Source organism: Grammomys surdaster, unplaced genomic scaffold, assembly GCF_004785775.1.
Source record: "Grammomys surdaster isolate TR1022 unplaced genomic scaffold, NIH_TR_1.0 233, whole genome shotgun sequence".
NCBI lineage: Eukaryota > Metazoa > Chordata > Mammalia > Rodentia > Muridae > Grammomys > Grammomys surdaster.
In genome coordinates, this window is record NW_021604678.1 from 2,750,374 (window position 1) to 2,766,301 (window position 15,928).

Consider the following 15,928-nt stretch of genomic DNA (forward strand, 5'->3'; position numbering starts at 1 on the left):
CCTCACTCATTGGCTCCTCACTCATTGGCTCCTCACTCATTGGACCCTCACTCATTGGCCCCTCACCCATTGGCTCCTCACTCATTGGCTCCTCACCCATTGGCTTCTCACTCATTGGCTCCTTACTCATTGGCTCCTCACCCATTGGCTCCTCACTCATTGGCTCCTTACTCATTGGCTCCTCACTCATTGGCACCTCATTCATTGGCTCCTCACTTGACCAGCTTTCTTATACAGCCTACAACCACCTGCCTAGAGGATGGCATGCCCACAGTGAGCTGGCCCTTCTAACATCAGTCATTAATCAAGAAAACAACCCACAGATATACCCAAGGACTGTCTTACAGACGCTTTCACAATTGACTCTAGCTGTGGCAAGTTAATAAAACAACTTACCAGCATACCTATACACTTAAATGTTCATTCTGAATTTGTATGATCACTTTCAAATCATTGCTACAGAGGCTGAAGAGATGGCTAGAGGGTAAAAGCGCTTTCTTAACAATCATGAGACCTGAGTTCAGATCCCAGTACCAGCCCCCACCCCCATTCCACCCCCCACCCCCCAAAAAAAAGCAAAAACAAAAACCTGCAGCCTGGTATCTTAGTTAAGGTTTTACTGCTGTGAAGAGACGCCATGACCCAAGCAACTCTTACAAAGGCAAACATTTTATTGGAGCTGGCTTACAGTTCAGAGGTTAGTCTATTATCGTCATGGTAAGAAGCATGGCAGCATGCAGGCAGACATGGTGCTGGAGAGAAGCTGAGAGTCCTATGTCTTGATCCAAAGCAATCAGGAGGAAGACTCTCTTGTCTCAGCAGCTAGGAAAAGGGTCTCAAAGGCCATACTACCTAATAGTGCCATTCCTTGGGCCAAATATATTCAAAGCACCACACACAGCCACACAGGCACCTGTTATCCCAGGGCTGTGGAACTGAGGTAGGGGAATTGTTAGGTCTAGTAGCTTCTCACCATGTTCTAGGCTCAGTGAGGGACCCTGTTGCAAAGGAGTGAGGCAGAGAGTGACAGGACACCTCCACTTGCGTCTGCTCCAGCACACACATGTGCATACGCAGACACAGCTATACACATGTAGACATGTGCACACAGCTGTAAGGAAAGAACGGCTGTTGTGCTTGAGTATTAGAGCATGGTAACCATGGTAACCAAAGTCCACATGTGCGGCCCAGCTAAGTTCTTTTCCCTCTTCTTTGCTCCTTGGAGTCCTGGGGTAATCGTGGGACTCCAGCTCAACTCTGGTCTGAAGACACACATGGGCTTTGTCTCCTTTAGCTTTAGCTGAACACCTAACTCTGGCACTAAGGAGACACGGTCTCTGGTTCACTGCCGGGGGCACAGCAGATAATCCCTTTGTTCACCAGTCAAGGGCGATGATGACTTCCATGAGACCTTCTTCCATATAGAGAGACTTTATTTATATTTTGTGATTCTTGAAAAATAAAACTGTGTATGGTTAATATAAAGATAGATCCATATCAAAATATTGTAGGTCATTTCCTTCTATTCTGATTTGGAAAGAAATAAAATGTTTTTAGGGATCCCTAAGTGTGTTCTTGGCTTAGATCCAATGCCAACTGAGAGATAGAAAGCCTGGTCCTAACATGAGAAAACATTTTGATGGTAATCTTCAGAGGGGTTCAGTATTCACCAGGAGCTGCTAGATTATTATCACATCTTTAACTGAAAACTCTGATCTATTGTCTGCCTGCCTAGTCTTCTGTTGAAAGTGGCATCTCCTATGTTGCCCAGTGAGTTGATCCACCACTGTGGTTTTGTGTGCTTCCCTTTCCTCTTTGCTCCTCACAGCATGCATGAACCAATCATTCCTCGAGGTGCCAGGCAAGGCCCCAGCCAACTCAAGAGAACATGCAGCATCTTTGCATATGAAGACATCAGGGAGGTACACAAAAGGAGGTATCTGCTGCAGGTGAGTGGACGGTACCCAGAACGCTTCACTGCTTTGTTTGTTCCAAAAATATAATATTTAAATGGACCAGTGCCAAGAACACTGCAACATGCACATCACTCCCTGGAGCCTCGGATCCCAGGCCACACAGCGTCTGGCAGTGTGTTTGTGTTTTCTGACTCATGGTCGGAACTCTCCAGCTCCCTTCCACACACGCCCCTCGCTCTCCAGTGCACGTGCACGTTTGTCTCTTCATATAAAACTTACACCGTCATTTCAGGAGCATAATTTGTGATTGCTATTTATCATTCTGTTTTTAAAGATTTCTTTAATTTTGAGCAGAGTAAGAAAAAATTTTTGACTGCATGCCTTAATATAGAGAGAATTCATGAGTCTGAGTATTCTCCAGTCAAGAAATTCAACACTGTAGAAATCCACAGTGGAAAAGTTACCGTGTTTTTTTATGATGTGTTTTATCGTTCTTCTTTCTCTAAATGTTTCAGCCTATCGCTGTAGAAGTTTTCTCTGGAGATGGACGGAATTACCTCCTGGCTTTTCAAAAGGGAATTCGGAATAAAGTCTACCAAAGGTCTTGTTCACGAGGACTTCCTTACATGCTGCTTTGGGAAGAGATGGGGAGGGGGAGGACCGTTGCAGCCTGTTCATCTAGTTGCTTAAAACCCAGACCAGTGAGATGAGGTCTTTGCAGGCGTATTCCTGTCATTTCCCAGCCTCTTAAAATGTGATTCCTCTAGCCTTTAGAATGATGCCAGCTCCTTGATTAAATAGCATTTCTCCCTCCTAGTAACTTAGAGTGAGAACTACCCAAGGCTGTTTCATCACAAAGTCTAAGAGAAAAAAATGTCACCTTACAAAGGTAAACAAATAAAATTTAAAAGAGAGTAATAATGCTTTGGTGGGCTCATGAGATGGCTCAGTGATAAAGGCCCTTAGTACCAAAGTCCAGTGACGGCTCAATCTCCAGGACCTACAGAGTGTAGGAGAAAAGCTACCCACGAGGGTTCCCTCTAGGCACCACACACATGCCATCACACCCATGCCCACATGTGTATGTACACATATACAGTAATAATAAATGGAAATTAAAAAGTAATGTTTCAGGTTCAAAATGTTCTGCCTTTTTCTTTGCCTTGTGGTGGGGCTCCAGAGCTGAGTTCCTGTAGAAACAGTGTCCACTTGGGAGTCTTCAGTGCCCTAGAGGGAAAGTTGAATGCCTTCAGTTGAAAACATAGCATAGCCACTTAGAAGTACTGCTCAGTTCTAAGCATGTGTTCTCATTGGTGAAGAGACTTAATGGAGGACATACTCCTGGTGTTTCTATTCACTTTCGAGTCAGAAGAGACAGAGGCCTCGGTACACGAGGGATGCTGGAGCTCCCTGTAACCCTTGTCCCTTCAGTTCTGTGTCTAGGATACATCCACAAGGAATAGCTAATACCACGCAGTGAGTGCTGTCTGTCACTCTGGTGCAGTGCCATCTGTCCCCTTTTATATGGTGGGGACGCCACATGATCCTCGGGGACTTGCAGATACTAAATCCTAGAAGCACGTTTTTGTAGCCTGCATATACATCCATGACAAGGCTTAACTTATAGATTAGGCAGAGCAACAGACTAACAGCAATAAAATAAATGTAAGCGGCTATATCAATATATATATAATAATGAAAGTTATTTAAAACTTAAATTTTTTCTGGAGTTTTACATTTAACATTTTTGTACCACGGTTTTTACTATTTTGTAGCTAGCCTTAGGTAATTTAATGTAATGTGTATGAACATATAAGTGAGTGTCCTTTAAATTCAGCCCTAGACTGAGTAGTGATCCAAACTCCTCACACGTGAGAGCAGGTAAATCTCAAGTGTGTTCCTACCCACCCACCCCATGCCTGTGTGAGAGAGTAGATGAAGCTGTGGGTCCCCCTGCCTCATCTGACCTAGCAGCTACAGAGACAATGTTAGCTGTCACACCTACCCAGTGCTGGGAACTGATGAGCTGGTTTTCCCTTTAGAAATTCCTTCAGAGTATTCCAACTTGAAGGTCCACATCCTTTCCAGGATGCTTCTTTGAGATCTAAGACCTTTCTGTACTCCTGTCATGAGCATCTGCAGAAAGCTAACAATGTCACATAAAAGCTGTACCTAGCATGTCTCCATTCACTTAGTGAAGTCTGTTTAGCATTTGTCCATGGTGACTTCCCCACTGTCAGGTGATTACTTAGCTGCAGTCCCTCATGAGCACTTCCTGTGTTGACTTCAATCCTGCAATCTGGTACTCAGAGCCCTCCCCACATCCTGTGACAGCATGGCTCCCAGTCTGGATGGTGCTGTGGGCCCTTAGAGTCAGCATCCTGGTCATGCATCCCTTTGCCTGCCATTTTCTGGCTAGTGGGAGGGTCAGCTGCGGCAAAGGTCTAAGACTTGTCATTCTGTGTGCTGCATTAGGTCCCTGCCAAGCCTTCATGTGTAATTTAAATTCTTTTAGGTTCCTGGCAGTTGTGCCCTCTCTCACGGACAGCTCCGAGTCTGTGTCAGGGCAGAGACCAAACACCAGTGTGGAACAAGGGTAAGTACTGTTATGCTCGCTCAAAATGATTGCACTTTGAAATTAAGATGACTTACATCTAGAGAGAATTGTGGGGTTTTTTCATCAGTTGCTATAGAAAACAATTAAATTCTTGAAATATACACTTTTATTCTTTTAGTGCTATATTTGAATATTTCTCACCTTCAGAAACCCTCTTTGGAAACTTAACCTTTACTTCTGTTTTCCATGTGTATAAAGCATTCTCTCTCTTTTATTTATTTGTTTTTATTTTTGATGCCACCCTTTCCAGGTTCTCTTATAGCACTAAAATGCAATTCCTCTTTGTCCGTTACTCTTCATAGTGAGATGAAATGTACAAGTTCTAAGGCTCTGGATATCACAAAACCAAACTGACACACAGACGTTCCCCATCTGTAACCTGCTCTTAGTAGATTGAATTGTCTGTCTGAATATGAATGAGCTTTCAGCATTCATTGGTTAAATTTTAGACCGTATAAAATGGTTTCTTGTTGTATAGTTGTGTAACTCATTAGGAGTACACTTACACTGTGTTTTTCAGAATACTTTCTTGTTGTATAATTGTATATCTTATTAAGAGTACACCTGCACTGTTTGTCAGTGACTTATCCCTGCTGTGTGCCTGCCTTTCCTTAGTGTTCTTGTCCTCAGGTTACAGGAGCACGCTCTATAATGGGGTCTTGATTACCCTCTGCTGTTGCAACCTGCCCTTCTGGTCTTTAAGTTTAAACTCTGGCTCTGCTGCAAGCCCAGCAGCCTATAGCAGCTGCCTTGTAGTCAGTCCTTCAGAAGTTCGCCTGGGCCACAGCCGTGTCAAGGGTCCATGCAGACCCCACTGTAATCACTCAGTGATGGGCCACCTGAAAAGCAGCTGTGTTGTGAGACTACAAACTAACTTATAACTCACGCACACAGATGGGAAAACTTAATAAAGGTTCTGTCTTTTATAAATGATTTGTTTCTAATCTGTGCACATGGAAGTATTAAGTTGATAAAATGTTGCCTATATTTTTTCTTTAAGCAAAAAAAAAAAAATTAAATATGTGCATTTGTTAACTAACCTCAGAAATAGGTCCAAAAAGTTCCAGACATTTTCATTGTTAATATAAATACGGGAGCCAAAACATTCCCCTTCTCTGTCTTACAGTAGTGAGGAATGTTCTAGCTAGTGTCCAGAGACTGTTCTGCATGTGTACATGCTCAGTTGAAAGACTATAGGCTCAGAGAATGGCACTTGTAGCACTGAGCCTGGTGTGTGCCACTGAAGTGTCTTCAAACAATCAAGGGACAGCCAGTGACTCCTGGACCAGTGATTAACTTTCCATACATACAACATCATTAGCTTAGATCCTTGAATCCATCTAACTCACAGTGTGTAGTCAGTTTCGTTTAGTCTAACCAATTCTTAGCCATTGATAAGTACTCAAAGCTGTCTTTGCAGTTTGAACTATTGGCTCAGTAATGATAGCCTTAAGTAGCATGTTATAATTCCCTGACAAAGTGCACATACCAAAATGTAGTGCATACGTTTTTAAATGAACTGAGCAGTGTGCTACCCTGCTGACCATAAGTTCTCATGGTCAGTAAAGCGGCTCAGGTCTGTACCTCTGACCCACACTTGGTTTCCTTCTGTGTAGGTCTGGATTACTCAGCACTCTGGTTGGAGAGAAGTCTGTGACTCAGAGATGGGAGGTGAGCACGGCCCACACAGAGGGGCCTTCCTGCCTTGCATGTCACCGTCCACAAAAGGAAACAGTTCTCTTTTTTGGATGGGAGGGGCGGGGTTGATGTATTGAAATCTTTTATGTCCATTTTTGCATATAAAGTTTTTAAACAAAATCATTTGCTGCTCTAAGATGGGTCTTTGTCCTCTTTCCTAAGAGAGGTGAAATCAGCAACTTCCAGTACCTGATGCACCTAAACACCCTGGCGGGCAGGTCCTACAATGATCTCATGCAGTACCCTGTCTTCCCGTGGATCCTCGCAGACTACGACTCCCAGGTAAACTTTGAGTAGTTCGTTCATGAAATGAAAAATGTCAACTCTCACGTACTTGTGTTACAGGTTAGTGTCCCTAGTCACAAGTACTTTCTGTGCAGAAGACAGGGGAAGCTTAGCTTGGACACATGGGTATACAGTATGTAACAGACAACGTCATTAGCTTAGACCCTTGAGTCCCTCTGACTCACAGTGCGTACTCAGTTTCCCTTAGTCTAATCAATTTGCATCCATTGGTAGTACCCAAAGTTATCTTTACAGTTTGAACTATTGGCTAGGAAAAAAAATGTATAATGACCCTTTCCTCAAAACATCCCTGCTTTGTAAAAGGAATATGTTTTACTTTCTGAGAAGATGGGGTTCTTTCTCATTGACTTGGGAATCCAGATCAACAGCATACAATATGCATGTTCTCACTCGCTGCTCTGCCCTTCGATTCTTGTCTGTGGAGCTGAGACTGGTTCTGATGACGTGAGAACCATTAGATTAGAGAAGACCGGCCTCTGTAAACAAAGATGAAAAAGGTTAATCATGCTCAGAATTCAAAAATTCACCTAACTTTGTCTCTCACCAGAATCAGAGCTGATCGAATGATCAGAAATTTTATTTGTCATAATTCTAGAGAAAGTTTGTCATCAGGAAAACACTAGTTTATGAAAAGACTCCGCAGCCTCCCCATCTGTGCAGGTGTGAGCACTTTGTGTGAACCTGAGTCACAGTTGAGTGAATCTTACAGGGTGATCAGGGGTAAAGACCCATGAGATGAAAACATCTAAGTTTCATCCCGATAGGAAATCTTTCAAGTGTTAGGGAAATGCAGAACAGTGAATTCTTTTGGGGAGGGAGGGCATTCGTCCCTCACTTCCTGATATAATCACAAACCCCAGCTCTGTGATGCCATTGTAAGACATACCCCTTCTAGCTTCTATCCATGCTGCTGCTCAGTGGCCAAGCATGCCATCCCTCTGAAGAAAGACTCTGGCTTCCTCCTCTGTCAGCCTTGCCAGCATCACTCAGGCCTCTGTGCCTCTCACTAGACCTCCATCCTCGGCTTCCTTCTGGTCCCCACTCTCTTCTCTCCTCCTAACTCTCAGCACAGATCTAATAGAGTTACACCTGTCTTACTCAGTGAGAGCCCTACGTCCCACTCTTCATGTCCTGCTGCCCACATCCCACTCCTCCCTCAGGTGGGCCAGCCTGCCTGGAACTGTCCCAGCTTTCAGTTTGTTGCCACATGCCTCATCTGTCATCTATCATTCAGGAATCATGAATTAGAAGTCCTTTAATCCACACACAAGCACACTGCCGGTGGGACGTGCTCTGATCTTCCTCTTCCCTCCCTGCCTGAGCTGTGCCAAGGTTCTCGTGGTTTTCATGCACACGGCTTGCACAACACAGTCATGCTTTCGGACCCCGCTTGTTAGTGAGGTTCTAAGCTGAAGCCCAGACATGGCTCACGGCTCCCTCAGATCCACACTCCTAGACCAATGGCTGGCACGTCCATGTTAGCGGTTGCCAAGTTTAGGATGAGGTACTTCTGCAGAGTCTGCATGGATAAATGCAACGAGCCGATGTGTATTCATTAGTGTGGATCACTTTCTTGTACCCAAGACACTGGGTGTTTGGCAAAATTGTTTATACTCATGATGCCCTATAAGAGGGACATATATTAAACATTTCACAGACATACATTTCAAATTTCTACCTTTAAGAACCCTAAGGGAGTAAATTTTGGTTTTCTTCTGAATTAGGTCAGCTAGTGATATGCTTTTAAAACAAGCCCTGTCAGAATGAAAACCTTCATTGTGCTTAGAGGTCACTTGATAGGGTTATGAGGCGAGCCCTGAGTGCTTTCATTTATCTCACCTGTACATCACCTACGTGAAGAAAGTACTCAGGAATGAAGTTAGAAAGAACAGGAGGAGGCCTAGAAAGATGCCATCCTCCAGTTACCAGGGAAATGGAGCCATGCTGAATGGGAGCCTTTGTGCCTAAGGCGTCCTGCTGTGTCCTCCTGTGTCCTTGCTCAACACTGGAAGCACTGACTGCTGCCCTCCTTCCTATAATTGAGATCCTAGGAGTCTCCCCAAAACCCCTGCCAAGCAGCGAGGCTTACTAAGCTCTGCGTCTGAATGTAAGGTGTGGGTAAACAGTCCACAAACTCTTCTTTTTTTAATTTTTTCACAAACTTATCTCTAAGTCCACTTCTGACTATCCACGCCACAGGTAGGGTCACTGCCCCCTACAGCCGCCGCATCTGCGCTGGGGAGGAGAGAGGGCGCCTGGTGACTCGGCATTGGGGTTTGTTTTGTGTTTCAGGAGGTTGACCTCACTAACCCTAAGACATTCAGAAACCTGGCTAAGCCGATGGGCGCACAGACGGACGAGCGGCTGGCCCAGTATAAGAAGCGCTACAAAGACTGGGAGGATCCCAATGGTGAGAAGAGCCTTCTGCCTTGGCTTCGTATTTCAGTCTCAAAAGTAAACACTGCTTAGTGCCCTGACACCAGTGGGTGCGTCAGCCAGGTGCTGAGATGTTACTTGTGCACACCTGAAACTCAATAGTTGTCATGCAGTGTGTGACTCTAGAAGATGTTTGTAGCTGTCTCAGAGTACTGGCAGGAAGCTGTCCCCTCTGCCTTGGTCCCAGAACTACACATTCATTGCTTGTGTCTCCTTTAATTTCATTCAGGTACCCTTTAGAACTCCCTTTATTCAAAGTTATGATTGATAATATTTGTGAACTGTACACTGCGTCATAACAACTGCTTTTCCTTCTCAAATACATAGAACAAGGGGGAAAAAAATCTTGAATTTAAGCCTGTGCCCATTTGCTTTCTCTCCCTCTCCCTACGCTATCTGCCAAGAAAGATACAAAAATAATGTATACTATTTCACTGCATCTGTAGACAACAGTGCAGAGAACTATTTAATTACAAAGCCATAACCTAATAAAAAAAACAGGTAGCTACAAAGTCAGTACTCTGCGTCAGTGGAGGATGGCTTGCTGTTAGAAGTGATGGGGTGGCCCAGGCCGACGGTGGCAGACATGTTTGCTTGTCTGGCCGACTGCCAGTGACAGCCCTGTGGAGTAGTGTGGTCACCCCTGTGTATAGTGAGCTGCCTTTGGTATCCCCGTTGCCCGTCACAATTGCCAACATTTCCAAACGTGCTGGTTAACACCATGCTTACTTCTCTCATTTCCTCTTTTGTTCTTAATGGTGCTCCAACTGCCTGGAGCAGGGGAGACCCCAGCATACCACTACGGCACTCACTACTCGTCTGCCATGATCGTGGCCTCGTATCTTGTAAGAATGGAGCCTTTCACACAGATATTCTTACGGCTTCAGGTAAGACTCAAATTTTATTTTTTTTTCATTCTAATTAAGTCTGCCTTTATCTAAAATTATCTTTCCAAAAAGGTTATCTTGTAAGGAATACTGAGGCTTAGCAGTGACAAGTTGGTCGTTGAGAACAGAACTGAAATCCTGCTAGGCTTCAATTGATAAGTAAACTAGACTCCATCTAGCGCAAACAAGTTCAGCGTCCTGTAGTTAAAGCATAAATAGTCCAGCCACAGAGAGGATTCAACAGGTGCCTTACTTTAAAAGCTACTGTGCTGTGCCCATGGTTACAGTCACCCCTCCATGTTGTCTGTTACTGTTCCGTGCATGCTTGGTGAACCCCTGCTTTGCACTGGCCCGTTTGGATGCTCGGAGGGACATCAGAGGATAGGGACAAAGCTCTCTGTTGTACATGCAGGGTTTTAGTTAAGGAGGCTGATAAACATTGGTCTTAGTGAATAATTGTGAAATGCATTTGATCAAATGTGTCAGAAAGACACAGATGAGGAGTGGACAAGGGGGAGGCGGAGGCTACTTAGGGAGCTCTGGGGTCCTGCAAACACTGGAACACATAGTGGAACCTACACACGGCCCAAGGCAGGCATATGCCTGGCATGGGAGGTGGGACAGCAAGGGGCAAGGGTCCTCAGAGCGGAGTTAGGAAGTAAGAAAGTCCTGAGCAAGGAATGAAGTGAGAAACAGTCCAGAGCAGGCAGCCTGGGCAGCCCCCAGCAGCCACTGGCACTCTCCTGTAGCGACTGTCATAGGCAGACCTCCATGGTCACTGAGGCACAGTCGGGATGAGAACTAGAAGCTGCCATGTCTAGGGGCTGTGTAGGTAAAAGTGCTCGATGACTTTTGTCCCCATTAACCTCTCGTGACTCCACTCTCATGGCTGTGAGAACTTGGATGCCGTGTTAATTTCTATTAGCCTGACAGGGAAGTCAGGGACCCAACCAGCAGCAACTGTGAAAGAATCCCCCATGGAAACCGATTACTTTGTAACTTCGTGTAGAAGGTGGAACTGGCCAAACAGCCTCCATACCTGGGAGCTTGCCTTGCAGATTACACGTGGTTTACATGAGAATCTTTCCTCGGGTCTTCATCAAACTGTGGAAGAATTTTCATCTCCTTCTGGTCTTAATTGTCTCCCTAAAGACTAATATTTTAAATGAATTTTTACAATCTTCCTATTTGAATTTTGCTTTGACTACAAAACAGATGCACTAGACATCCTTTGTAAAGAATATACCAAAGAGAGATAGATTGTAAAGTTTTGATTATTTAACGTAGGATGGCAAGAAATCAGAATGTAACCAAAAGTATTTGAGGTTTTTAAGTTCTTGAACTTGACAGAAGCTTTGTGGCTCAGTGGTTCCCTAATTAGAAACATGCCTCCTCTGCCCACAGGGTGGCCACTTTGACTTGGCAGACCGGATGTTCCACAGTGTCCGTGAGGCCTGGTACTCAGCATCAAAGCACAACATGGCGGATGTGAAAGAACTTATCCCAGAATTTTTTTACTTGCCAGAATTCCTGTTCAATTCTAACAACTTTGATCTAGGTATGTAAAAGTGGCACTTCATAGAAATGTCGGTGGAGGGAGGCATGCAATTGTTCTCAGTGCTGTGATCCACCCTGCTTTGCTGACTCCCCTCGGGAGTATGTGTAAAGGAAGAACAGAAAGAGTGATCTCAGGCCTCCGAAGAGTGGGTTCAGCTGAGTGTCCATGGGAGACTTAACACTGGACGAGCTGTGTCCAGTAGTCAGGGGCATGTTTGTTCTGTGAAAACAAGGTGGAGTAAAAATATATGTGAAAAACACTACTGTTGAAAACCTATTCATGGTCAAGATGGTGTATAATGCCTCATGTATCACTTCAATCTGGTATGTTAGTTACCCAAGGCATTATCTGTTGATATGCTCATGTGTTGTAAAACTAGAAAAATAGTTTAGATCATGTTTCTTTATCCTGTGAGTGTCCTATTTTCTAGGGTATGGGGGAGTACTAAATCAGCAAGTCTTGAAAGAAAAATTACATGCATAGTGTTTCTTCTGTTACCTGGCAGACAAAGGAAGGGTGCTTGGCTTCCGTTAAAGTGTCTTGGATCACGATTTGCTGACCCATGCTTTCTGAGGACTGTTTCTACTTAGGAATATTTCAGCCAGATACTCTTCTGTTTTCCTTTCTCAATAGCCTGTGTTTATCCAGTACATCTCAGTTCCAGCACTTAGGAGCTGGGGTGGGGGTGGGGGTGGGGTGGAGAGCCACAGACCATGTGAACCAAGGGTTGTCCGCTCTGCGCTGCCTTCCACATCTGTAAGATGACTGGTAGTTCTGGAAATACATCATGACGTACATATTCCTTAAAGGTGCAGCATTTGTCAAGAGGCCTGCAGGTTATTTCTTGTGTCAGTGAAGCTAGACAGATGCCTCAGTGGTTAAAAGTGAGAACCATCTTACAGAGGATCTTGGTTCTATTCCCAGAGCCGTGCAGATGGGCTCACAACTGCCTGTGACTCCAGTTCCACGAGATCTGACTCCTCTGGCCTCTGCAGGCACCCTCGCACATTCTCGTGCACACGCGCGCGCACACACATTCTCACGTGCATGCACATGGGGGTGAAATTTGAGGGGGTTAGAGGTGTGTGGTCATGATAAAGATTGGACATTTTGTCTTAAGTCATACAGAAACTTCTAACGCACTCAACACACTGGTCAGTAAACTGTTTTTTCTATGGGCCACATTATAATCAAATCCCAGTGATGTGCACTCGGTAGTTTCTACGGGAAGGATTTTTCCTGGCTTTGTCTTGGATGCAGCCCAGGCTCTGAAATTTGAAAACAGTACTACTTGCTGAGCCTCTGAACACAGCACTTATGTAACCGACCACTGCGAGGTCCGTCCACTGGTTTACTGTTTATAGCCATCTTTCACAGCACTGACCTCACTTAGACTTAGGAAGACTGTAAGCTAAAATGACTTTCTAGAGTTATTTCATTAACAATAAAAACTTTTTAAGATGATAATTTCAATTAGTTTTTTAAGTCTTATAGCAGATAGTTTGTTTTTTTCATAAAGTTGAAAATCTTATTTTCTAGCCCATGCTAGCCTATAACTTGCTATGTAGCCTAGGCTTACCTGCAACATGCTGTATAGCCCAGGCTGGCCTCCAGTGTGCAGGGTTCACCTCCCCAGCCTCAATGTTGAGATTATAGATGTGATCACCATGCTTGGCTCAGATGATTTCTTTAATAATGTCATATTATCCCATATAATCTGGAATAATAGTCAGTATTTATTACAAGATGATATTTTTGTTTCTGCTAAGTGGCCCCAGTCTTTCCAAATATTTTTTCTTCCAACATTCCAAAAACATGTTTCAGATTTTATTTTTTAATGAGAGTAATCACTGCAAAATATCTGTGTTCTATGGAAGCCGCTTAAGATTTTAAGTGTCAGCCAGAGCTACACTGTGGAGACCCTGTCTATAAATGTGTGTATATGTGTGTGTATACATACACACACATATATACTGTATCAAAAGATGAGAAACCTCGTGTATTGAAGTTATCATAAAATACTCTGGTAGCCACATATATATCGTTGAAAAGAGATTTGCAGCTGACAGCATTCTAGAAACTGCTGTGCTGCTCTTAGAGGACCATAAGCTTAGCCTAGCAGAGCCCTGAGGAATCTTACCAGGAAGGAACTGTTTGACTTTGTAATGTCAGCTTTACAAAAGAGAGTTTTGCTTGGTTTTGCTAACAGTTAGCAGTCTTTCTGATTTGTGCTCCAAGGAGTAGCCTTGGAGAGACACCAGGCCAGACGACCGCAGGAAATGGCAAGGAGGGTGCTCTGTGGTGAAGCTGAGTATCTGTGGTATTGCATCTGGCACAGGGTTTCTGTCTCTTTGGTAGGATGCTAACCGCTGAACTCACCCTTACATTTTATTCCCAATGTGTCCGTCTTCTCAGGCTGTAAACAAAACGGCACCAAGCTTGGAGATGTTATCCTTCCGCCCTGGGCTAAGGGGGATCCGAGAGAGTTCATCCGAGTCCACCGTGAGGTAAGGAAGCTTGCGTCTCGGTTGACCAGTGACCACAGCATGGAGAGTGGACCCTGAGCAGTATGCCGTGCATACTTTCAGTTCCTTGTATTGTCCTTGTGGTTCTTAAGTATTTTAATTTCTGTTGACCGCAGCAAAGTTTCTTTAACTTTGGGAACAAGTAATAAAAGTCAGGCAGTGACTCCGCCTGTTTTGGAATCCCAGGCCCTGGAGTGTGATTACGTGAGTGCCCACCTGCATGAGTGGATCGACCTGATCTTTGGCTATAAGCAGCAGGGCCCCGCTGCAGTAGAGGCTGTGAACGTCTTCCATCACCTGTTTTATGAGGGTCAAGTGGATATCTACAACATAAACGACCCACTGAAGGAGACGGCCACCATTGGGTTCATTAACAACTTCGGTCAGATCCCTAAGCAGGTATGAGTGTTCTCATCATGGGTCTGGTGAATTTTGTAGGTGTGGTGTATTTCTCTCGATTGGTAGCTGATCATACAAGTAGTTAAGACTCAGTTACTAATGCTGTCATGCCATTCACTCATTAAATTCCATAGGTGGCTTGTCACTGCTCTCCTTCCCACTTTACAGTCCACATAAATAGAATCTTTGTTGTATGGCGCACACATTCACATGCACATGCACACACACACACACACACACATACTCTACAGAGGAACACAGACATAGAAGCAGAGGACTTAGCTGCCACTGTTTAGCTCCATTGCTGTTACCGTGGTAAAGTACCGTGAAGAGAGCAGCTTAGGGAAGAAAGATTTTCTCTTCTTTGGCAGCTCCAGGTCGGGGTCCATCAGGAAGTCAAGGCTAGAACATGAAGCCACCAGTTCATATAGCATTTACAGTCAAAGGCAGGAAATTTCTTAGGTCACTTTTTCTACTCTTACACAGTTCCAGGCTAACACTTGTGGGTGCTATCTGCCTGATAGCTGTGCTGTCAGCCAAGGCATTCGGAAACCCCCCCAGACATGCTCAGAGGCCAGTTTGATCTCAGTGGGTCTTCGCTATGACTTCCAGGTGACTCTCAGTCATGCCCAGTCAATACTTAAAACTAATCCTCATGGAAATCTACTGTCAGAGTCTGAGCCACATTACTGATGGGGAGGATAAAGGGACTCTGTTGTGGTAGGAACTGGCTGGGACAAACAGTGGCTGCCTCCACACCGATCCTGGAAAGACCCACCAAGAGCCAGGACCCTCAGCACTCAGACTGGAGACTACCACAGCATTGAATTCAGTGAGGAGCAAGCCTCCTTCCTGCATCTTCACCATGCAGGGTACAGAGGAGAGTGGGAGACACCATGAGTGGCCACAAGACCAGGAGGACACAGGCAGGGCCAGGCTCATGCCGCCTGCTCATGATGAGGCCTGAGGGCTCTGCACTTAGGGGCCCAGGCTTCTCAGTTCATGCCATACCTGTTATGTCTAGAGCTCCTATCTGTTGCTTTGCCAGCTCTGCGGTTTCTGGTGTTGACACTAGAAACACACAGAACAATGGCAAGTCTTCTTGTGGAAAAGCAGGTACAGGTGAGAGGACAGCCAGTGCAGAGTCCTCCACGGTGCAGCTGATCATCCCACAAAGACGAGTCTGCCTTCAGCCCACAGTGCTGGCGCTAGTCCCCTCCCTCCTCAGCTGAGCCTTTGCCCTTCCTGAGGGTTACGAGGGCAGGCGCTCTAGAGGAAAGTAATATATTCAACAATCATCAGGACCCATTGCTGGCCCAGGGGACCCCGATTCAGTTTCCAGCACATACCCTGGTAGCTCAAGGCTGTCATAACTCTAGCTGCAGGTGACTCTGGCTCTCTCTTCTGACCTTTGAGGGCACTTGTGGCATGCAACATACTTGCACACACACTTTCATCATAGCTTTTCAAATGATTTCTGTAACCACTGCAGGATTTCTGTGTCACTTTGCTGTAAGAGGCCAAGAACTAACTTACTTTCTTCCTTCCTTTCTTTTCTTTCTTTCTTTCTTTCTTTCTTTCTTTCT

At 44.9% G+C, this 15,928-nt stretch overlaps 1 protein-coding gene across 1 annotated transcript in view; it reads left to right on the plus strand.

Moving 5' to 3' along the window:
- Wdfy3 (WD repeat and FYVE domain containing 3) overlaps nt 1–15,928 on the plus strand; it is a 183,264-nt gene that overhangs the window by 149,059 nt on the left and 18,277 nt on the right. Inside the window, exons 47-56 of the mRNA XM_028773634.1 lie at nt 1,829–1,949; nt 2,432–2,517; nt 4,432–4,512; nt 6,150–6,204; nt 6,394–6,513; nt 8,830–8,947; nt 9,754–9,860; nt 11,265–11,418; nt 13,834–13,925; nt 14,130–14,342. Of these exons, the coding sequence (XP_028629467.1) occupies nt 1,829–1,949; nt 2,432–2,517; nt 4,432–4,512; nt 6,150–6,204; nt 6,394–6,513; nt 8,830–8,947; nt 9,754–9,860; nt 11,265–11,418; nt 13,834–13,925; nt 14,130–14,342 (1,147 nt within the window). The remainder of the gene's footprint in view (nt 1–1,828; nt 1,950–2,431; nt 2,518–4,431; nt 4,513–6,149; nt 6,205–6,393; nt 6,514–8,829; nt 8,948–9,753; nt 9,861–11,264; nt 11,419–13,833; nt 13,926–14,129; nt 14,343–15,928) is intronic.